General features: G+C 31.6%; 2 protein-coding genes across 2 annotated transcripts; both read right to left on the reverse strand.

Annotated features, from left to right (window-relative positions):
* Nucleotides 1-1,012: 1,012 nt before the first annotated feature.
* LOC130813122 (B3 domain-containing transcription factor ABI3) lies at nucleotides 1,013-5,805 on the reverse strand. Its single transcript, XM_057678856.1, has 6 exons — nucleotides 3,922-5,805; nucleotides 3,463-3,555; nucleotides 3,257-3,357; nucleotides 3,100-3,152; nucleotides 2,533-2,609; nucleotides 1,013-1,222 (listed from the first exon to the last, which is right to left on the reverse strand). Exons 1-6 carry the CDS (start codon nucleotides 5,803-5,805, stop codon nucleotides 1,091-1,093), a joined length of 2,340 nt encoding a protein of 779 aa, XP_057534839.1. The 3' UTR covers nucleotides 1,013-1,090.
* A 12,160-nt stretch (nucleotides 5,806-17,965) lies between these two features.
* Nucleotides 17,966-22,486, reverse strand: LOC130813123 (LRR receptor-like serine/threonine-protein kinase RGI2). Its single transcript, XM_057678857.1, has 2 exons — nucleotides 19,258-22,486; nucleotides 17,966-18,888 (listed from the first exon to the last, which is right to left on the reverse strand). Exons 1-2 carry the CDS (start codon nucleotides 22,214-22,216, stop codon nucleotides 18,374-18,376), a joined length of 3,474 nt encoding a protein of 1,157 aa, XP_057534840.1. The 5' UTR covers nucleotides 22,217-22,486; the 3' UTR covers nucleotides 17,966-18,373.
* Nucleotides 22,487-25,711: the final 3,225 nt, after the last annotated feature.

The following is a 25,711-nucleotide window of genomic DNA, read 5'->3' on the forward strand; positions in this document are numbered from 1 at the left end:
ATATAGGGGTATATTCGTAATTACTTGTGTGAACTAAGGATATTTAGGTAAAAAAATATTGACAAAAATAGAAATGGGACAACTAAAAAAACTTTGTCAAATAAGAAAATGGGACAACTTAAATTAGTTTGGTGGGAGTATTAATTTTTTGACGCTATTTACTAGTCACTCGTATAATATTGTATTCTATTTGTGAAACTAAAATTTAAAACAGTACCAAGTAAAATTTTATAATTCCATCTCAAAATAAATTTTTATTAATATTATTTTTTTATAATTTTTAATTATTTAAGTGGAATAATTTAGCAAATTGTTGCTAATTTAGTGGACTTGTTCGGCCAGCAAATTAAATTAAAAGGTGCTGACTTTTTTTGTTGATTTAAAGCTAAAAGTCAGTCCTTAAGGAAAATATTAAGTAAAACTCTAATATTGGATGTTCACTGAAAAAAAAAAGCCAACAAAGTTTTAATTTTAGCTTAAAATCAAAGCCATATAAATACCAAACACTTTCTTTTTTGTTTTTTGTTTTTTGACCGACTAAAAGCCAAAAATCATTTACCAAAACACGTCTAATTCCTAAATACACAATTAAAATCTCGAACACGGAGTAATAAATTGGAAAAACAAGAAAAGAAAGAAAAATGAAGATGATGATGTTTAATTATTCACACACAATGCACAAATTACATTAATGTTAAGATAAACATTCAACATTAATCAGTCATGAAATAAAACAATACTTACCACATCACAGTTTAGAGGACAGAATTATTAGAAAGAGTAGAAATAAAAGTTTATAACATACACAATTAATACGTACACAAATGCTTCCAAAAGGCAACCATAACAGTATTGCATTGTCTTCCACCATATTCCGCGAAAGCACGGGAGCAGTTAGGGTTTTTAGTACTATTAATATTAATTGGTTGTTGACCCCAGCAGCCAGCCCTGTTCTTTGGATGGATGAGTAATGTATGCCAAATTTCAGGAGCAGAAAACCATGCATGGGGGAGGGGGGTCTTTAGCTACGGCTGAAATTACTGCACAATACTTATATCAACAGTCGACTACTCGGAACGAAAATACATATTTAGCTCTGCATTACTCCGATTCGTGCTGGGGAAGAGGTTCCTTCCATTTTTTGGGTCTTGTTTGCTTTTTTGTTGGTCGTTTCTGGTCGTGTGGTTTGTTGTTGCGGTCGTACTTTCACCCCTCTTATCATCTGGAATGAACAAATTAAAACAAAGTTATATGTAAAGGCCGAGCGCTCATCACAAGTAGAAAAGAATTCATAGAATAAGTGTAGTAGTGAAATGGACCTAGTAGGATTGTAGGAATAGGAATATACTAGAAGTAAATTATTAATTAAAGAACAATTTTTGGGTTTAGTAATGAAAGAAAAAGTAAAATGAAATATATTTTTCAACATTTACCCATAAAAATTGAAAGAAATTTAGAAAATATTATCAAAATGTCATTAAATGAGTGTCACCTATATATGTAGTATTCAAAATAAGATGTTTAATAGTGTGTGGGGTGATATATGCTCTTTAAAAACTACATAATGCTTATTCAAGTTTTTTAAGATCATGAAATTATGTACTCTAAGCAATGCAAAGCCATTTTAACTAGACCTAATCATTAACTTCTTGTGTTAGATTACTACAACGAAACAAAACAGAATTAGATTACTAGCTACAAAGAAGATTTAGAACAAACGAACTAGCCCAAATCACAAATGTATCAAGAGATTTGGGATCGGTAAAATAACATAGGACTATTCATAATCCATAAGAAAAGCCACCGACCTCCGTAGTACTTGAATTTCATAAGGGTATACACATAGAGTATTTCATATATATCACCAAATAATTGGTTTGTTATGAATGACACTTAAACAAAAACAAGATACTCAACATCAAAAACGAAGAATAAAGACCTCAAATGGTTAATTTCTCATGATGTTCTTTCTTTTTTTTTTTGGTTGGGGGGGGGGGGGGGGGGTGGCTAATTAAAAGTTGCATTGATGCGCAAAGAAAACCGACGTATAATGGACCTAGAGGGGTCATCGTCAACCAATTTGAACTAAAAGGATCTACCTTCTGGCGAGGAAACACACCCTACGCAACAACTATCTATCTAGTATCACTAATAAAGGGTTATAAATAAATAGTGCAATATTTCTAATGTTGCTTAGTAATTTAGACGATCGAGTGGTACAATATAGGAGTTAGTACAAAGCAAGTACAAATATGTTTATGTTGCAAAGTGCACGCAAGTGGCAAAACAATATCGTAAACTAGACATGGCACAAGTTAAGTAGACAAAATGAAAAGTCAAAGTGCAAGTTGAAAAAAAAATAAAAAGGTCAAGATAAAAATTCACAAACATAGTGCAAGTTGGAATGAAGCCATTATGTGGATAAAAAGGGAAACAATGCACAAATAGCCACATTTGTCATCTGAAAAAATTACATATAGTGCAAGTTGGAAGAAACACAATTATGTTGTACGTGGGACAAAGAAAACATACATATTTGCCACATTTTACATCTGAATAGATTACAATGAAGTCCCCTTCTTGGAGTCCATTAGACCTAACAAAATCCCCTGAAAATTCAATAAAAACCCACCATTATAAATAAATATGAGTTATATTTCTATATATTTTTTAATTCATAGGTAGTCCGGGCAAGGGAAGAGGGTGTTGGAAATACTTCATTTCAAAATCCCATATCACTAAAATATTAGATTGTGAACTTGCATATAATATTTGGTGAATTAGCATATGGTTTTGAAAAAGAATGAAGCATATAATATTTGGTGAATTAGCATATGGTTTTGAAAAAGAATGAGCTTCATCCAGTGTTGTATGTCAGTCCACACTTTTAACCCGTGGTTTTGTGGACTCAAGCCTATGGATGCCCAGTGGGTATGTCCACACAAGTGGGCCCATAGGATGGGAGTTGATCCTTTGTGCACGTAGTAGGAATCAATCACACTTTTATCACGAGGCTGAACGGGAAAGTTCTCAACGACTATTAACCCATGATTCTCTAGCTAGTATTTAAGCCAAGTTGAAATTGACACAGATTGATACCTGTGTTCTCTAAGAGATACATCCTGCTTTTATTGTTTGGCCAAAACCTGACGCTCCGAAAGGAATAAGAACACACAATATTTTGTCAGATACTTCGCCATTATTCATCAAAAATCAATGACGGTAACAAATATAACCAATCAAATTTATATTATACCTATAACGCATGTTCCACACACGAGACGTGCCAATATCTTCCATGGCAATAGGTATCCCATCCCTCGCTTCGAGCTCTGGCAAATGTGTTTCTGCCTCTTTCTGATCAAGTAAATTAAAAAAGGTGATCATTGTTAATACGAAACAATAACATATAATCATATCATTGGATCATTATTCGGCCAGAAAAATGTCGACGAATAGTACCTTAGGCAAGACAATCCTCCCAAGATTACCCACATCACTTTGCTTCAACACTTTTTGTAAAAGAAACCTCAAATTCTTTTCTGTTTTCCATCCCTATAATTCAAACCAAAACCATCAATTAATACCCACTTAACTAATTCCATTTTCATTTCCAATACATAAAAGTAAAACTTTATAGGAAAACATGAATTCAGTCTATATGCAATTTCCCATGAAACTAAATAAAATTAATTCAAATTCATCCAAATTTTCGAAACAAATTGAAATAAATAGAACACATATAAATAATATATTGGACCCTTTCGTCAAGTCTACTCTACTACGCACTGCCGTATATCTTTGACATTATTAACAAAAAATAACTGTTAGATTATATAACATATTCTGGAACATCAATCAACCAAATCCTATGACATCAACCAAAAGCTTAAGCTTCCAGAAAAACCTAGAATTAATTACCTGTTTCTTATCGATCCCAACTTGTTTCTGTACACCATTTCCAGCCGCCCTATCCAAAGGTGGTTGTGGTGGCATCATTTGCCCAACCATAGGACTAGTCATATGGTTCATTGGCGGCGGTGCTGGCATCTGTGGTGAAGGGTTTGGAGGCCAATATACCCAACTCCCATGTGGGACCCCCATAGTACCATTTCCTACACCTGCATGTTGTTCAACCATTGGATTAATCATCATATGTTGATTAACAACTCCATTACTATTCCCATTCTGATTACTCTGATGAAGATGATGTTGATGATGATGATTATGATGGGAACTTCTATGATGATGTGTGAAGAATCTCCTTTGCCTAGCCATCCGCTTTTTCCGAGCCTCCTTCGTAGCCGATGACCCCGACGACCCCATCCTCATCACCCCCTCCCCCGCCCCAGGGTGGTAGTAAAACCCAGGGTAAGGCGGAGTGTTCGTGTAACCTCCATATTGGGCCGCATCAGGAAATGATCCATAATGCGGCCCAATCCCATATTGCATTGGTGTAGGGGCCCATGTGTGGTAATCTGATGCTTGCGGAACCATAGAGGGATACGCCGCCATCGGATTACCACCAGAATATGGATCTCCTCCCCCCATGTAACCAACCGAAGGTAGATAACCACCCGGAGTAGGCGTACATGGTAGTGGAACCATCGTAGTCGTATCACTAACAAATGAGCGTTGTGATGGAGGTGTTGGAACCACCCATGTATTATTTGGACTAAAACATGGGTCAATACCACAACTAGGGTTTCCATTTCCACTAGAATCATTATTAGAAACACTCAAATTATTATTATTATTATCAATATTATTAATATTTTCTTGCATAGAATTATTACTACTACCAATTACTTGAACATCATCCTCACCCATGGATCCCGCCGCTGCCGCCATAGTCCTTTTATTTTGAAGATGATGATTTTGCACCCATTGCAATATCAACTTAAGCAATTCTTTCATTCCTTCTTTCCCACCACCCAATCTTTTAGCAGCATTCTCAATAGTAGATTTCTTAATCTTAATATTCCTCAAATCCTCGGCGGAAATAGCCTCTTTGTTAGTTTTCAACCATTCAAAAAAGACCATAGCCAAATCCTCAGATTGACCAACACCACCACAATCCATACGAGATTGACCAACCCTATCAACAATCCCACTAATATCACTATTATTAGTAATACTATCATCCCCTTGTTGTTGCATGAACTGTTGAAAAACCCTTTCATCTTCATCCCCATTTTCTTCAAATAAAGGAGATGGGTCCCAACAAATATCAGAATTCTCCAACATATTATCAATACACCCAAAATTCTGCATCATATCCATACACTTATCTACATCATCCAACAACATTTCATCCATCCCATGATTTGGTTGATGCTGATGATCATGATGATGATCTAATGATGGGTCGTGTTCAGCATCGGATTTGAGTAAAGCCCATGAAGCGGCACCGGAAGAGGCGGTGGAAGCGGAGGAGGAAGTGGTGGCAGTTGAAGAAACACCAAAGGGTTTAACAGCAGCAGGTGGAGTTGAAGAGGATGATGAAGATGATGACATGCATGGAAAATCTGGTAGTGATGGGAAATCAGCATAGAATAAAGATGGATCAGTAACATCTAATAGATCATCATCATCATGATCATGATCATTACTAATTGTGTTTGTATTATTATTATTATTATTATTATTATTATTATTATTATTATTATTATTATTATTACTGTTAGTAATTTGATTGTTTTCAAACCAGATTTCTTCCTCATTTTTCATACTAATAATATGCTTATTTTCATCTAGATCTCCTCCATGCAAATCCAAATCCTTCATTTTCTCCTTTATTTCCATTGATTCCCACTTTTTAAAAAAAAAAAAAAAACCTTGAAGGTGGGTTTAATTTGAATGGAAGTTGAAGAGAAAAAAAAAAGAAAAAAAATCTTTTTGTAAGAAGAGAAAATAGGGTTAAGATAGGATAATATAGGATGGGATGGGATAGATTTTACATATGATTAAAAATTGTATTTTTGTAGTTGATTAAGGAAGCAAAAGATGAAAAGAGAATGGGACTTTTTTTGGGTAATCTTATGGCTAAGGAATCCTTATGAAAGAGAAAGCAACATAAACCATCTGGATAACACCAACCACATATTAAGTATATATCCCTTAATTTTTCTTCCCACTTGCAAATTAAACACAAGAAGAAATTATTCTACAATGAAATCTAGTATTAATTAATAAATTAAAAGTAGGATACTATTTTAATTAATGTTACCTACTTGCTAATTATTATATTAATTGGGTATGTTGAAGATTATATTTGATTAATATTATGATTTTGAGATAATTAGAGAGTAATAATTTATGAAAAGAGAGAAGAAAAAAAGATGGGGATGAAAAAAAATGTAAGAATGAGAGTGAGAAATAAGAAGGGGAAGGGTGGGGTGGTGGGGGAGGAGGAAACGAGTCACCGAACTTGGAACTGTCCGGAACTCAAGCAGATTCATACCCCATTTCTGTTTCTGGCTTTTTCTATTGTTAAGTTACTATTTTATCTTTTTTCAACTTAATGATTTTGGACTTTTGTGTTACTATTTTTTATTTTTTTCTAATTGGTAGTGAATGCTTGACGAAAATTTATTAGGAATTACTCCATTTTCTAATAAATTATTTTTAAATTTTTTGGAAGTAGATTATTGGGTTAATAGTAATCACAAATTGTTCTGAAACGGTCTCTTCAAAAGACGCATTAGATATATAGATTATATATCTCAATTAATACAAATTAAAAGAAAATAATAATGTGGGCTTCTTATTTACAATGTCAACCAATAGAATTGGTTATTATATAGGAATTTACAATTTCAAGGGAAATAAAGTGCAATTAAACAATCTTTTACTTCTTTGTCAACTTTAATTAAAATATTTCATTTAAAAGAAATTTAAATAAGATTTTTAAGAAATATTTGTACCATAAAATATATTTATCTTAAATCTTGTTAGATACGTGTTGATGTATATTACTTTAATATTTATTTATTTGTTAAAATGCATGCTTAAAAATGGTGGACAAACAAAATCAGGTACTTTTCTACTCCACTAAGTTTTTCTCTTTCTTTTATATTCATGATAATATATTATTTGATTTCATTATAAATATATTATTAAATTAATTTTAAATTTATGATATATCTTAGAAGTTGAATCACATAAGCTTAATTATATTGCTCCTAATATAACATATAATTTACAATTTATCACCAAATCATTCATCAACACATGTTATATACTCCCTTTTATTCATCTTAAGTGTCTCATTTACTTTTTGCACTCTATCAAATGCACTTATTCAAGCATTAATATATTTAATTATGTATAATTAAAAAATATAAAAGTTAATATTAATAAACTTTACATTAAAACGAATTAAATAAGATCCCTTATGACTATATTTTAACTTATAGATTAATAATAAAATACAATTTAAGAGTGATAGATTACTGTCCCAAAAATAAATTGGACACCTAAGATGAATAGGAGGGAATAATTTTTATCTTTTATTTTCTTAATTATTTTTTTAATATAGCTTTTATCTTTATTTAATTGGTATATTTTATTTTTTTGTTTTATTGAATTAGCATTTAACATAATAGCAAGTCTATAAGGATTTAATCAACATAGAAGTTTAATTTTGCATTAAGTTGAGACTGTGGATAATCAAAATGAATATAGAAGTTTAACTCATATATAGATGACCACTCAAGAAAATATATTAAATTACATAGTAGATTCTAAAATTTTTAGATTAAGACTTTGACATTTTTGTATGAAATTTATTGGACCTACGATTGACTCATTGGAATATTATACTATTTGATTGTGTATGGTGGAATTTATTTATTTTTTTAATATATGCTGGCATCTTAAGGTGATACTATTAGCGTCATTAACTTTAGATAATTTGGATCTCATTTTGACTTTATGAGAATACTATACATTATAATTGAGTGATTTTGACATTCGTCAAGGGATTTTATGCGAGACAGGTTCCAAAAAATAAAATCGTTAAGTTTAGAATTATAGTTATGCTAATTTAAACATTTTTGTGTTAGAATTTGACTAATATGAGGTTCAATTATGAGCGTCACTGATGGTGGTTAGAACGATGTTGTCTCTTACAATGTATGAGATCGTTTTACGATAAGACGACCTCAAAATAAGAAGCCTATAAATTAAAGTTTCTATTATTTGACTATTTAACTTAAGTATGAAACATGTCTTACAGTGAGATTGTATCATACAAATGTTTGTAATTAATTAATTTATTTTTAATACGTTCATTTATTTGTATTCCTGGTTTATGATTACTAATTATTGAATTAAATACATTTAGTGACGAATTAAATTAGGTATAAACTAAGTGAGATATATAACATATTAATATTACACTGTTGTATCTGAAACAAACACCATCAACTTAATTAAATTATACTCCTTATAAATTAATAGGATGAGTATGAGCATTTGTACTTTGTAGTTTGTAGTGAAGTTTATCTAAAGATGGTGACAACTGTAGATGGATGAAGAGTATAAAAGATGTAGTAAAAGACAAAATGGATTGGAAGAAATAATAAGCTAACCAATGATGACGAAACAAAATTAACTATAAAGAGATATCGTATTAGACTATTACTTTCTCCATTCTAAACCACATACAACTACTACATGTCACAGTTTTTATTACATTATAAGATTATAATCAAGTTAGATTTTGTTTGAATTATCTAATCGCATATTTTTTAATATTAATTTTTATTCTTAGATGTACACAATTTAATATATAAATAATCAAAATAAAACAATATAAGTGCTGAATGAAAGAACAAATGTAGCAAGTATAATGAAAAGTAAAAAGTAGTATGCTAGGTTCTTAAATACTTTTTACATTATATTAATATTATTCTTCATTCAAGCTTATCTTTACGGATAATCTACGAGAAAAATATAATTTAGTGAAATCTTACTTAAATCTTTCAGTCATAGTAGTAGTTTCATAATATTAAATATCTATAATTTTTAATTATACATAACTTAATATATAAATTAACTTAATATATTAAAAGTCAAAATATAAAAGAGATATTCTCTCTTATTCTCATATTGTTTACTTTTTCAATTTAGTTTGAATTTATTTATTTTGCACCTTTTTCTTTTTAGCAATGATTTCATTTTAGTTCTATTAATCTCATTTACAAATTTATTAACACTTTAATTAGTGTTCCACTTAATTTTAACTAAAATGTTTTAGATGCATTTTCAAGAAAGTCTTCATATTCATATTCTGTATGGCCTTGATTTGTATGGCCTTGATTTAAAAATGACACAAATAATAGTTACGATTTCTGCGCCCTCACTAAGTTTCTCCATTCGTGGTGATATAAGTGGTTCTCTCCAACGGTGCCCTCTCAACCACTTCTCCCTTCCCCCCGTTTCGTGTTTTCACACACACCTTTCGCTCTTTTACTTTTTTTTTTTTTTTTTGTCAGTCCTATTAAACTTGTTAATTTCTATTTTTAGCAATGCTTAATACTTTAATTAATTCTTATCTGAAAGTTTGTAATAAGTATGTCTTTTAATAGGACATGCCAAGGTACTCAAATTTTAAATTGCCCTTTTTTTCTTCACTTAACTTTGTAATCTAAAAAAAACTTATACTTCCTTTAATTCTCTTTCTATTAATATTTTGACATTATTCATTGATCATATTTAATATAATTTATATTTTATTTTTAATTTATATGTCAAAGTATTATTAAGGGAAATTTTATTTGTTTTGGCTTCATGTAAATTTTATTCATATTAAATTTTTATAATTTTAATTATGCATCATTACATATATTTTAGATAAAATTAGTGTATTTGATAGAGTGGAAACACTAAATAGGAATTGGTATGAATTAAAGGTGGAACAATATTAATTGTCCACACATTTCTCCTCCACATTTATATAAAATATACATTTAATTTTTACTGGTTTTATTATTTTTTTTTTCATACTTAATTTGTACTTAAAACTTATTTTAAAATTGTTAGAAAAATAATTCAAATGTGATCACACATCAAAATAAATCGAAGTTCATGTAAGTTAGATGGAGTTATTTTTCTTATTACCAATTGGTTTAAAAGGATAATCTTATTAAACTTGTTTGTAGTTAATTTAAATCTTATTAAAAAATCTAAATCGTACTTTAGAGTTAATTTGGATTAATTGGGTTGAGTTAAAAATAAGATCAAACGTAATAAAAGAAGTCAAAATGTCATCAAATAATATAAATAGGTGATTTTAATTAATGTTCACCAAATCGGTTATATATATGGTCACAATGTTGTTATGTTTTGAACTATAACGGTTATAACTCGTAAATTCATTGTTATTTTTAAAATTTTTATTTAAAAATTTACTATTTTATATAGTTTCTCTTTTCATAGTATTAAATATTTAATTTTTGTTTAAAATAATTATTTTCGTTGTGATGCTAATTGAAAATGACAGAGTGGTAAATTATTTTCTTAAAAGTGAAAGCTGATGATGATGGTCGGAGCATGGATTGGATGAGGAAGGCGGAGGGAGAGAGAAGCATTTTCACATGCCGGATGTTGGATTCCTTTGGCTTTCTTAATGGGAGTAACTTCATACTTATTATATGAAACTACTTATACGAAGCCACGTAAATATATCACTTATTCAATTTGCGTACTCCGTCATCATAACAAGGCGACTCACCACTTTTGATGTATGTTTTTCTCCAAATCAAATATATAAAGAATATTTAGTCAATGAAATTATCCAATTATGTGAAAGTATCTTTTCAAAAATATAAAAATACGGCATTAATTAAATACTAATATAATTTATAGACTGTAACAATAATAATGTTACAGTTTTGCTTTTAAAATAAATTTTTTAAACGTAGTTGAATCTTAAGTTTTCTGAAAAATTGATACAAAAAGCTATAAATTCATATTGAAATAAAGAAAAGAGAAAAAAAGTAGAAGTAAGAACTTACATCTTCTTTGTTACTCAGATGCTAAATGTAGTAATATTAAAAATTTCACTCAAAATTTTTAATATTGATTGTAGTTATCAAAGCCTGTAAATTTGTTTGGGTATTTTTTGTTTGGTTAGGTTAGGGATAATGAGTTTTGGGGGTTTTAAGGGAGAAGAAGAGTGTTAAGAAGAGAGATAAAACTTTAAATTTGACAAGTTTTTAGAATTATCTAATGGACAATTTCTTATTATGTGGCAAAAAATTAATGAAATGATGTACCATATAATACATGTGACTTGGTACAGCAGCTATACCAAAAATTCTCTCGTCGCATAAAAGTTGACCATTTAAATTTTGAATTTAAAAAGATTTAGACGACAAATTAAGCGACAAACGCTTTGCGCATAGTGGTTTGGTGACAAAGTAAGCGACAAAAAGTGTTTGTCGCCAGCTTGTGACATAGAATTTTGTCGCTAAACCTCTTTCCTCAAAATTATGTTTTATCTTCAAATTGATATGTTTTTGTCGTGTCATGCGCCGGAATATGCTTGTATTGTTACAATCAGAGAAGTAGAGAGTTTTCATTTAAAAAAGAGTGATAGAGAGCTGATGATTTAATAGTAAGATAAGTCTATAAATTGTACGTAGTTCCTTACAACTCGCAAAGTTTTCAAGAAGGACAAATGGTTAGTTGTTGTGCTTCAGGATTCTGCTCTGAGCTCTGCTTTCATCCAACCCATGCCTGAAAGTAAAGGTCAGGATGTTCTCATTTGGGATCAGATTCTGAAGGCTTTCTTTGACAAATATTGACATATAATCTTGCATTGATTCGTGTTTATGTTGCTTCACTGTCATCATCATTTCAAGAGACCATTTGGTTATGGCTACGCTGGCTACAAAATGGTATTAAAATTTCTCTATCAAATGAATCATCAAAACTTGTAATGGATCCCGAGAGCAACAAGATTGATTCTTGCACAAGCTGGCCTCTATGAGATCTTTCATCAACATTGTATCTTTGAAGGCCACTGGATGAATGCTAGGGTAGATTTCACCTACTTTGCCTGTTGATGTGCCTCCTGAGATGGGTGTGTATGATCCCGACCTACCATCCAAGTAGTTCGTGAGATATTTATTGGCCCAATTCTTAAAATTCGCCACCTTTTTTATTGTGTCGTCATTTTTTTTAATGAAATTATTAAAATACCCTTAAATGTATATTTAATTATAAAATCAACCATTATTGTTACTAAACCAAATTTATTAATAATAATTAAATTAAAGTAAAAAAAAATATTAATTCTAAGAAAAAAACAATTTTTTAAAATCGAAAAATAAACCTAATCACATGTTTTGTGTTGAAATTTGATACATATTCACTCTTTTGACTATAACTTTTAATAGGAAAACCACACAATTGCAATGTTTGTGGCATTAGAACCTAGACTTAAAGATCTTTCCAATGATTTATTATATGCCCAATTCCGATAACCGAGCGAGAAATAACGATCGTTTAAAGCTTGTTTGTGCTGAAATTTTATACATGTTCAATCTTTTAGGCATAAATTTTTATAGAAAAATCTTATTAATGCAAGGTTTACGTCATTAGAAACTAGACTTCAAGAGCTTTCCAACGACATATTATATGCCTAATTCTAAGAACCGATCGAGAAATTACGACTATTTAAAGTTTGCAGGGATTTTTCACATCCAGTTGCATGTGACCAGGCCGCGGTGGAGTCGTGCATTTTACGCGACCATACCGCGGTCCAATCGTGCTTTTTACGAGACCATACCGCGGTCCGGTCACGCGCAACTGGATGTGAAAAATCCCTGCAAACTTTAAATAGTCGTAATTTCTCAATCGGTTCTCAGAATTGGGCATATAATATGTCGTTGGAAAGCTCTTGAAGTTTAGTTTCTAATGACGCAAACCTTGCATTAATAAGATTTTTCTATAAAAATTTATGCCTAAAAGATTGAACATGTATCAAATTTTAGCACAAACAAGTTTTAAACGATCGTTATTTCTCGCTCGGTTATCGGAATTGGGCATATAATAAATCATTGGAAAGATCTTTAAGTCTAGGTTCTAATGTCGCAAACATTGCAATTGTGTGATTTTCCTATTAAAAGTTATAGCCAAAAGAGTGAACATATATCAAATTTCAAAACAAGCATTTTTTTAAATTAACGATTGTTATCGATGCTTACCGAATCATTTTGGTGATTATTTTCATTTGCCACAATAATTTGTTTTTTAGTTTTAACTTGTTTTAGTTCAATGAGTGTTCGGAGAGAGTTTTTAGAGAGATCATCATCATACACAGTGTATCCCGCTCATAGAAAAACTATGAACAAGGTCTGGGGAGGGAAGGACGGTGGCAACTCATACCCATAAAGGAGAGTGCGGCCCAAGGAGTCCCCCGACTCGAGAAAAAAGAAGGAAGAAGAAGAAGAAGAAGAAGAAGAAGAAGAAGAGAAGAAAGAAGAAGAAGAAGAATAAGAAGAGAAGAAGACGTAGCTACACGGGAAAGATAGATTAAAAGCATATACATAGAATAAATAAGAAGAACCAACTACAAAAAACAAAAAACAAAAACTAATAATAAGAAACAAGAGAAGCAAGAAGACAAGAACACCAAAAGGTAAAGTTTTTAGAGAGATGTTAGAGATTACAGGTTTGAAAAGTAATCCGAAGCAATCTTAGAAGTTCAATATATAAGAGGTGGCGACAAAATAAAAAGGAATTGCGAATTATAATAATATCCTTTATTGGGCTTTCTAGGTACAATCATGACATTTTGAATTGTATAAAATACCTCAAATCAGTACAATAATTATGTTCATTCAATCATCTATTCATATGTTGATAGCAAAATCTCTTCTTAATAACTAAGTACCAAATATTATTACATCCCTTTGTAAGTTATAATCACTTCTAATTACATATTATTATTATTATTATTATTATTCCATACCTATAACTTAGTTGTATGTACGTGCCAACAATGTACCATTGGAACATTATACGAAGTATGAAAATTATCCAACATTTTCCCCTTTCAATTCGTTATTAATTAGAAGTTTTCACATTTGAAATTACTACATACTTTTTTTTTATTCACCTAATATGTTCTATTTAATTTTTGATCAATTTTAGATGATCAAATAAAATTACATGTGAAATAAAAATTATAGTGTTTTTTAAATTTTAATAAAGGATAAAGTGAGATTAGTAGGTTTAAAGGTGTGAAAAAGGTTAAGTTTAATAAAACTAAATTGGTAAAGTTAATATAACAAAGGAAAAAATAAAATATTTGAAAAGATTTGACCAAATAAAAAAATAAAACAGAGTAAATAAGAGGTAATATAACGAACTTAAATTGATGTAAGACCAATAGGGTATCTCAATCTCTAACTTCTGTAACACATATTAAAAATTGCTATACTTTTTATTTTCATTTATTTTAAATATAACAGTAATATTTTTATTTTAATATAATGATCCCATCACTCTAAAAAAAACATTTATCAGCTTTAATTAACTCTCATTTTTAATATAATTTTAAACAACAATTTAAGGATCGTTGTCAATTTCTTTAACAACGATGTCAAATGACAATTGTTTGCGTCTAATACAGTACGGAGGGAGTATAAATAAAAAAAGAAAAAAAAACTAAAAAATAATCTTTTTTAAAAAAAGGAAAATCTGTTAGTAACAACTTAAGATGTGTTTGGTAGTACGATGATTGGTCCATTAAGGAGGCTATTCACGTGCCATCTTCACTCTTGTTTGGAGTTATTTGTTTGCCTCTTTATTCTCCACCGTTTCAATTTTTAGTATCACTTCTCTCTCTTTTATTACCAACCTTACCTTTTTCATCTATATTTAAATTTTTATACACTTTTGGTATTTGAATTGAAGAAGCAAACATTTTATTGGTTCTACATTTCAAACAAAACACTAATTTGTTCTATTCTTGGTAACTAATACTTTCCTATTCCACTGGCTGACTCTTTTTACGCCATTTAACGTGTTATCTTGATTATTTATATATTAAATTATATACAATTAAAAATTATAAAAATTTAATATTACGAAAGTTATATGATTAGAAAATTCAAATAAGATCTCACTTAACTATATTTTTTCTTACACATTGGCCGCAATAAGCTTACGCGATAAATATTGACAATCATCGTTATATAGCGAGTATTTCAGAACGGAGGAAGTACTTACTATGTTTTGAAATACTCGCTATATTATGGTTATTGACGCTATTTATTGTTCAAGTTTATTTCATATATTGCGGAATATGTGTAAGAAATTATATAGTCAAGTTTTTGGATCTTGTTTGAATTTTCTAATCACATCCTTTCATAATATTATTTTTTTTATAATTTTTTGATTTACATAGTTTGAATATAAATGATCAAAATTACATAATGAATTGCGTTAAAAGTAAATTGTAGCAATTATAGTAGAATAGAGGAATTAGGTGTTACAAATATCCGATTCGAAATATTCAATTTAATAAAAAATACATTAATTTGAAATAAATATTTAATTCAGCTTTTGGTAATTTAGATATTCAATTATAGATTAGGATATTGATAATCCATCTGAATGAGATATTTTCAAACTAAATATTTAAAATATTTAATTTTTAGAAAAAATTAAGATTAGTAATTATTTTCATTCATTTGCCAAAAATATTTCTAGTTTTTGATTATTTTTTAATAAGGTCTATTTGCTAAGAACATCCACGTCATCATGACCGTCTACAACACATTAATTTTTTTTTTAAAAAAGATGAAAAAATATTTTTTTGAAACACCTTTAAAATGTGGGGGGCTCAACGAGAAGGAAAAGAGTAATTTTTCTTTTTTAATGAATTATTATTTTTTAAAATAACCAACTATAGCATTTCATTAAGTTAACTTAACAAAATAATCATAAACATACCCGTAATATTATGTCAATAGATTATACTCCTTTAATTTTTTGAAATTGTTTGTTAGGGAATGACACAAAGATCAAGGAAAATAAAACACAAATTTTTGCATGAGATGGTCTCACCGTGATATGCGCTCTATATGTGGGTTCAGTAGCCCAATAGAAACTTTTAGTATAATGTTTCTTTTGAATAAATTTAAATTTAAATAATGTATAATTATATTTTATAAATTCAAAAAAGAGATATGAATTATACTTATAGATTTTCTTATTGTGTATAATATGTAGGGTCATGTTTGAACAAAACGTTATAAGACCAATTTTTCGCCCATATTTGCCTCATTTTCAAATTTCAATAACCCATATACGGGCTAGGCCTAGGAGTGTTATTAACTCCCCCTTGGTCTTGGCCCATTGAGTTTATTTCCAAATCCAACTCGTCGCAAATTTGCCTTAATCCATTGCGAAAAATTGAAAAAAGTAAGATAAATAAACAACTTAATTCCAAAAATAAGGTTCGTGAAAACTTATTTTCCAAAATAAGCGTCCGTACATCCAAGTCTAGCCTCGGGATAAGTCGCTGTTAGTAACAGCGAAAGAGGAAAAAAAAAAAATAAATAAATAAAAACCCCAAAGTCGCTGTTAGTAACAGCGAATGAGGAAAAAAAAAAAAATTAAAACCCCAAAGTCGCTGTTAGTAACAGCGACTTTAAGGTTAACTGATAACTTCTTCATCTCGTAGGTTAGAATGAGGAAGTAACTGAGAACTGAAAACTTAAAAAACATTAAGTCGCTGTTACTAACAGCGACTTAAATATATATATATATATATATATATATATATATATATATATATATATATATATATATATATATATATATATATATATATATATATATATATATATATTTTCTTTTTTTTTTTTAAGTCGCTGTTACTAACAGCGACTTTGGGGTTTTTTTTTCTTTTCTCTTTTTCCTCTTTCGCTGTTACTAACAGCGACTTATCCAAACCAGTGGTTTGGATGTACGGACGCTTATTTTGAGAAATAAATTTTCACGGATCTTATTTTGGGACATAAGTTGTTAAAATGTCTTATTTTTTTCAAATCTTCATCCATTGCCAATAATCAAGTCCAATCAAGCTGTAAACTACTTAAGTCTTCCTTGATCCATGGCGGTACTTCAAATTGTTGTGAAAGACGGTTTTTCCGAGAGACGTATTAGATATATGGGCTAAATAGTCCAATTAATACGAATTAAAGAGAAAATAAGAATGTAGACTTCTTATTTTAAAGTTGTCTCTTTAAAAGACGGTTTCTAGTAATTGTAAAACGTTACCTTACAAGTTAACAAGAGCCGATTAGACTAGTAGTGTGAGTATACCACAAATCCGTTCGAGATATTTTAGAGTTTGAATAGCAGGTGAGATTGGAACCCGCAAATCTTAAATCACGTTGGCTTTTAAAGTTGGTTCCTCGCCCTCAATGATCTTCTATCTTCAGTCAACTAATCTCAAACCTGTAAAATTTTTCTTTATGCTTTTCTTTTTTTCTGTCTGTATTACATTTGATATGGCCTATGCGTAATTTATGTTTCTGTTTACTATTCAATCTGATGCAATCACAGTACTACCCTAAACGTTAGGGTTTGATTAGATTACATCTTCATATGTGCATACCACTTTAATTTTCCACCTAACCACTATTACACTGTCCAAATTGTCCAAAAATGACGAAAAACCAAATCCCAATTTACCTTTTTAATCGTAATTTGGGAGAAAATTAGTAAATTATGTGATAATTATCTCTAAAATAGTGGCATAATTCATTGTTGGGTATTCACAATCTTTTGATATAATAACGTTGATTCAATATGGATTTTTATAATAGAGCAATATGATTTGTTAGATTAGTTTTGTTTTCCCGGATGGTGACGTATTCCTATGTTTTATTTTTCTGCCTATTGTCTGCTTTCTTTTGCAAACTTTTTCTTTGTAAGGGATTTTATATGTCAGGCAATACTCGAGTTGAAGGGCTCTATTCGAATGTGATCTACTCGTGATAGAGGTATTAGTCTCCCTTCTTTGCTACCCTCCCAGACACTGACTTGGGTAGGACTTATTGCGATGATAATAATGATTTTTGATGAAAAATCATGGAATTTGTTCAATCATATTGTGCAGAACTTTAGATGGTAGTAGCTTGATATAGCTAATAAATGTAGTATATAGTTTGAACCTGAAATCTTGCTACATTCAATTCTGCTGAAATTTTTGCTCCTTTTTTCACCCTCATATACTTGAATTTTAGGGGCAGTCTTACAAAAAGGGGAAAAAAAAAACAAGATAATACACAACCTAGTAAGAACATATTTATCTATGCTAATGAACACCTGGGTATAGGCTAATTTATTTGTAAGAAATGTTGCAATTTGATGAAGAATATAGGAGAGACGAAGCAGAGAAGCTCATATTGTTGCTTGGCGAGTATAATTGCTGCTGCAATGCTGTTGATGGCCCTCCGTTGGAGCTGTTTTTACTGATAGCTTGTTGGTCTTTTGCTGCTGATGACCCTTTAAGTAGTGTGTCAATTTTCATACAATCTGCTTCCCTTTCCTGCCTTATTTCCTTTAGCATAGCTGCTACATCCTTCATGGTGGGGCGGTCATTAGGAGACGGAGTTACACATAGCAACGCCACCCCCAATGTCTGCATCATCTCCTCGATTTCTGATTCTGATCTGCTCATTAATTGTTGGTCCAACACTTCTGCACCGCCTTTCCTTGACCTTACCCACTCTGCAATGTGTAGACCATCGGGTATGGTAGGGTCGATTGGTTGTTTCCCTGTTAGTACTTCTAACATGACGACACCATAGCTATATACATCGCTCTTCTCTGTTATCTTCATCATGTAACCGTACTCTATACGACAATGAAACAAATAAGAACTTTTGTTTAATGTAAGAATCTAGGTCTATTAGCCGTCTAAGTAGTTGTACTTGCGACCTTATGGGTAGTTGTTGCTACACAATTGTAGTTATTAGATATTTAGCTATTTAATTAGCTATGTAATTACTGTTCGGTAAAAGTAGCGGATATGATAGTTGTTGGAATATATTTTGTTGAGAAAAATGTGGAGAGAATCTTAAACCGCTACTTTTATAAGCTGTAACGTTTTGAAAACAACTACTTATACCATTAAACGTTTCTTAATCTACTACTTTATTGAACCATGACCATTTTTTAAAGTAGTGTGGATTTTTTTAGCAAGGAGAGGAAAAAAGTGCTTACCTGGTGCCATGTAACCATAGGAACCAGCAACGGTGCTAGATGACTGAGCAAAATCACCATCATCAACAAGCTTGGCGAGGCCAAAGTCAGCAATGTAAGGCTCAAAATCAAGGCCTATAAGAATGTTATTGACCTTGATATCTCTATGAACTATAGGAGGAACACAATCATGGTGCAGATATGATAATCCTTGAGCTGCCCCTAGGATGATCTTGTACCTAAGATCCCATTCCAAGCAACTTCCACTCCTTTCATGGAGGAGACTCCCTAAGCTTCCATTCGGCATGTAATCATACATTAACAACCTCGTATTATTGTTCCAACAGCAACCTAAGAATCTAACTATGTTCTTGTGCCGAATGGAACCAAGAGTCTTCACCTCAGCTGAGAAGGAATCGCGGCCATTGTCCTTGAATTTGTCTTTCTGACAACCGTGTTTCGCCCCTCGTGTTGTTGGCCACAGTTTCTTAACTGCAATAACCTCTCCGTTATCCATTTCTGCCCGATAAACAGTCCCTGAACATCCTTTCCCGATTATATTTTTCTCGACTAGGCACTTTAGAACGTCATCAACCGAAAAATTTAGCTTCTGAAAAGGAGTGAATTGCCAAGGCCAGGCGTTCATCCCGATTTCAGACTCATTGTCATCTTTAATCATTTTTCTTGCTCGGACTACTATAATGGCACCCAAAATCACCAGTATGACAGTAACAGCTACCAGTAATCCAATCGCCAATTTCAGCTTCTTTGATCGCCTTGCGTTTCCTGTTTCTGATCCTATGTCAGCATTTACAAAGCATGAATCTTGAGTATGCGAACACAACCCTCGGTTTCCTTCCAACTCCGAAGATGTAAGTTGTCGAAACAGTTTCTTATCGGGTAGAAATCCTGTGAAATTGTTGTAAGACACATTAAGAGACACTAGATTATCCAATGCTGAGAGCTGCATTAGACTGCCTTTAAAATTGTTGTGAGAAAGGTCAAGTATGTTTAGCTTTTTGAGGGCTGATATCTGTGAAGGAATAATGCCGGTAAGCATATTACAGCTTAAATTAAGGGCAATATCAAGCTCTTCGATTCGAAATAGTTCTTTGGGTATGCCCCCTGTAAAGTTGTTACTACTTAGATCTAGAAATTGTAGGTTCAAACAGCTTCCTAGGGATGATGGAATCGATCCTGAGAGTGAATTTCTACTAAGTAGAAGAGAATTAAGCGAATCTAGTTGCCCGAAACTCATTGGAATAGGACCCTCAAGCTGGTTATTCGACAGATCCAAAGCTTGAAGCTTATTCAAAGATGACAATGAATCAGGAATAGAACCTCTAATTGTATTGTTACTCAAATTCAGCATCTGCAAACTTTTGCACTTACTTATGTCATCAGGAATCGACCCTGAAAGACGATTACGAGATATGTCAAGAAAGCTAAGACTACCAAGGAATCCAACTTCTCTAGGAATTTCCCCAGTTATCCTGTTGTTAAAAAGGCGGAGACGAATAAGCGACTTGCAATTACCAATCTCGGGTGGGATTGAACCCGAAATGTGATTCGAAATCAGAAGCAATTTTGTTAGGTTTTGGAGCTGGAATAAACCTGGGGGGAGGCCTCCTGTAAGAAAGTTATGTGACAAATCCAATGCTTGAAGACTGCTACAGTTAGCCAATGCAGAAGGGATACTCCCCTCAAGCTTATTCTGCCAGGCAAAAAAAATTTGCAGCCCACTTAACCTTCCCAACTCACTTGGGACAGAACCTGTTATCTGATTATTATCAACCTGTAATTGCACTAAATTTGCAGCATTGGCAAGAACACTAGGAATTGAGCCAGAAATGTTATTACTACTCAGCATTAGCTCTAATAAGTTGGGTAAATTCCCAAATGATAAAGGTATAGACCCAGATAAAGTATTCAAAGAAAGATCAATAATTACTAAACTTGAGATATTTCCAATCTCTTCAGGAATTGAACCAGACAAATTGTTCTGCCATAGCAGCAATTTCTCAAGCTTTTGAAGCTGACCCAACTCTTTAGGGATTGACCCGGAAAGGCTATTCTGATACAGATACAAGCTTACAAGCTCAGAACAGTTACCTAACTCTGCAGGAATTTCCCCTGATAGCATTGTTGTATAAACTGCAATAGTCTGTAGTTTCCTCAGCATGCCTAATGACCCGGGAAGCGAACCCGAAACCTTTGTGTCTGCTAAGCCAAGCACAGTCAGATTCTGGCACCCTCCTATTTGCTCTGGTATCATCCCAGAGATGTGTTTGTTTCCTCCAAGTCTCAAAGATTGTAACTTTATGAGTTTCCCAAGCTCAGAAGGGATTTCACCATTAAAATTGTTATCAAAAAGAGATAGATTTTCTAGGCTAAGACAATCACCAATCTCAGATGGGATTTTCCCAGTGAGTTGATTTGAGTTTAAAGTCAAATCTTTTAGGTTTTTGAGATGTCCTATTGTAGTTGGGATACTACCCACAAGACTGTTTGAGCTTAGATCAAGTAATGTGAGTTCTGCAAAATCCCCAATAGAATCTGGGATTGAACCTGTGATATTACAGTTAGAAATGGTAAGTTTTTGGAGATGTATAAGAGTTGAAACATTTGAAGGTAAAGGGATAGCTAACTGGATTGACTGAATGTTTATTTCTACAACAAAGTTATCTTCAGAACAGGTAATGAATGACCATTTACATGGGTTTTGATCTAATGGGTCCCAGTTAGTGAAATCAGAAGGTAAAGGCTGAGAAGAGGTGTGAAGCCATGAATGGAGGAAGATTACTTCATTGTTAGTGTAAGCAAGAGAAGTTGTGAACAAGAATGGGAAGATAGAAAGAGTTAGGAAGAGGACAAGATCGTGGCGGCAAATATGGTGTTTTTTGTGGTGGGGCTTGATGGCTTGCATTGGCCTAGGAGCTTGCATTGGCATTGGCATTGACATTGGCCTCAAATCCCACATTTCCCAACTGGTTTTTGCATTGGTTTTCTACTTTCTTGGGCAGCTTGCTTGGTCTCACCCAGATTAACAATATAATGCTTTCAAAACAAGCAAGGGGAAGTTCTACAAGAGTATAAAAAATACAAATCATCATATTTATCGTATTATAATCAGGGTCTGAGAAGGGTTGGAAGATGCAGGCAAACTATAGTCTTATCAAAAGAGATAAAGGGTTACGGACTTACGGTTAGTAGGACCTACTTTTACAAAGACAAGACAAATAGCAAGACAATCAGGATAAAATACAAATAAAAGGGGAAAAAAATTAGTTAGCCACCAGCTTTCACCTTGGGGTTCTCTGTTTAGTGATTGTCAAATATCCATTAGAGAATGGTGCAATTTAAAAAATGAGTGTAGTTTGAATTGAATAGCTTTTGTAGAATTTTTGAAATAGATAAGTAAAATTATCAAAAAAAAAAATATACATTAAACTATATTTCATCTTATTTCTAAATATAAGCGCCTTCAGCCTAGAGCTCAGGTTCGGTTCTGTTCCAATTAGTAACTGCGAATAGAGGCAAACCGGTAAAAAAAAAACCCAACCAAGCTGTTTGCAGTTAGTAACTGCGAACATGATATTTGTTCAAAAAAAAGCCAACAACTCTGTTCGTAGTTAGTAAGTGCGAACAGAATTCATACCTCAGATTTGAGAATTAGGCGCTTATATTTAAAAATAAGTTGAAATATAGTTTAATGTATATTTTTTTTTTTGATAATTTTACTTATTTTTTAAAATTTTCAGCTTTTGTAGCCATGCAAGGGTCATGTGTTGACGCATAGTTTTCCTCAAAATAAGGTGAGTGTACTAAATTAGTAAAGGATGGGGTTGTGGTTTAGCTTTGATAGTTGAGCCTCTAGCCTAGTCTCACTTATGTTAATTATTGGTACTATATGATTTATCTTTTCTCTTTTTATAGATAAGATAACCTCAAAATAAAAAGCTTATATACTAATAGTGATATTAATTGAATTATTCAACCTATATATAAAAAAACACTACACGGTATTTCGGTAACACCGCCTTACACGATAAGGTGTGTAAAAATATGCGGCACTTGCGTTGAATGTAAATGCATGAAGAAGTGTTGAATGAGTTTGTTCGAGGGGACAAACAAATGACGAGTTGATGGGCGTAATAAATAGCAAAAGCCAATTAGTTTAAGCAAACCAAAAATCAAGCTGGTGAATGACCTCGGTATCATCTAACTTATGGAATCTCACCACGTTTTGTTTCTCAATTTTGTACTTGTTGCGTTTTCCCCTCTTTCTATTTTTCTTTTAATTATTTTCGTTATATACTTCCTTCGTTCTGAAATATTTGCTATATTTAGATTATAAACATTATTTATTGTTCAAGTTTATTTTATATATTACGACTTATGTATAAGTAAAAATATAATCAAGTGGGATCTTATTTGAATCGTTTAATCGTATTACTTTCATAATATTAACTTTTTATAATTTTAAGATGTGTATAATTCAATATACTCCCTCCTATTCATTGATTTAGGGATATTTTCTTATTGGGTCAATTTATTGATTATGTCTCATTTCTATTTTTGTCATCCTTTTTTACCCTTTTACCCTTACTACAACAACGCTACAACACATAAATATCAATACCTTTTATGGAAAAAGTGAGTTCTCCACCCACTTTTAAGTGGTTCCCCCATCCCTCCTAATTTTTGGTGCAAAAGGGAAATGTCCATAAATCAATGAATAGGAGGGAGTACAAATGAACAAAATAACACATTGAATTGCATTAAAAGTCAAATATAACAAGTATAATGGAACGAAGAAAGTATAAAATGTGGAATACATTGACATTGCAAGACATCACATATATATTCATTTTGAATTAATAGAATTGAGTGTTGACTCAGTTAGAGGCTTAAAGTAAGTATTATTTTTTTCTGATAAAGATTCAGAGTTCAATTTTCACTTATTCATTCTTTTTCCTCAATCTATCCTTTAAAATAAATTATATATTTGTTGATTTCAAATAGAAATGTGAATACAATATACGTTTTCCTCTTACTTATCTTTAAATATTCAATTTAAAATGAAGGGTGAGTGAGCGAGATTTGGACTTGTAATCTTCTATCACGCTAATTTGTTATACAACATGAATTCTTGTATTGGACGGTCTCATCGTGAGACGTGATCTATACATGGATTGAGTAGCCTAATTGATATAAATTATTCACAAATTTTTGTGAGAGATGTTCTCGTTGAGAGACCATCTCTTATTTGGTCAGCCTATTATCATCTTTTAGTTTAATTAAACTTTAATTGGTTGGCCCTGAGAGATTTCTCTCAAAGAGACAGTTCCTTAGGAGACCTGTTGTAAATTATTATCTTATGAGTTCTTTATTAAGTGGTTGTCATATCAAAAAGCGGTCTCTCACGAGAGTAGTTTTTTTAATTAATAATATAGATGTATGCATACTAGAAGATCTATGGTGAGGGCCCTATGAATGGTCCAAGTATTTAGGTATACATATGTCCGCATATGTTTAGTGGCTTTGATAATGAGAAATTTTGAAATAGAGAAGTAAAATTATCAAAAAAAAGCATATATTAAGCTATGTTTCAACTTATTTTCAAATATACGCGTCTAATTTTCAAACTTGAAGTATGGAGGCTATTCGCACTTACTAATTGCAAATAAAAGGCTTGATTCAAAAAAATCCAAAGGAGTTGTTTGCACTTACTAACTGTGAACAGAGTTGTTGGCTTTTTTTTTTACCAAATATCCTGTTTGCAGTTACTAATAGCGAACAACTTGGTTGATTTTTTTGACCAATTTGCCTTTGTTCACAGTTAGTACTGCGAACAGATTCGAACCTGAGCTTTGGGCTGGAGGCGTTACATTTGAAAATAAGTTGAAATATAGCTTAATATATGCTTTTTTTTAATAATTTTACGTATCTATTTCAAAAATTCTGATAATCATAGCCAATGAGTTTTCTTACAAGGTAAAGTCCAATTTAAGAGTTCTAGGCCCAAACAAAATATAAAAATCTTAAGTCTTTAGACAGGAAATTTTGAAACAAGTAAAAAATATAAAAAACTCATATAATAGTAAATTTTGCAAAATAATTTTCAACATAAGTAGTTTTTTTCCAAAGCTGTGATTTGGGGCTAACTAACAGCGAACAAAGACTGAAAGTCTAAAAAAGTCAAAGAATTTATTCGCTGTTACTAACAGCGAACAAAGACTTTGACTATTTTTTACCTCCAATCTTTGTTTGCTGTTAGTAACAGCGAACAGATGTGAGCTAAAAATAGCAGATCCCCTATTTGACCAGGTTTTAGCTTTGTTCACTGTTACTCTAACAGCAAATAGACCCTTTTGCTTTTTTTTGAACCCTTTGTCTTTGTTCGCCGTTATTAAGTGCAAACAGTTTCAAACCTCAGGTCTGAAAAAAAGCTGCTTAATATCTTGAAAAATAA

This window comes from Amaranthus tricolor, chromosome 5 (genome assembly GCF_026212465.1).
Source record: "Amaranthus tricolor cultivar Red isolate AtriRed21 chromosome 5, ASM2621246v1, whole genome shotgun sequence".
NCBI lineage: Eukaryota > Viridiplantae > Streptophyta > Magnoliopsida > Caryophyllales > Amaranthaceae > Amaranthus > Amaranthus tricolor.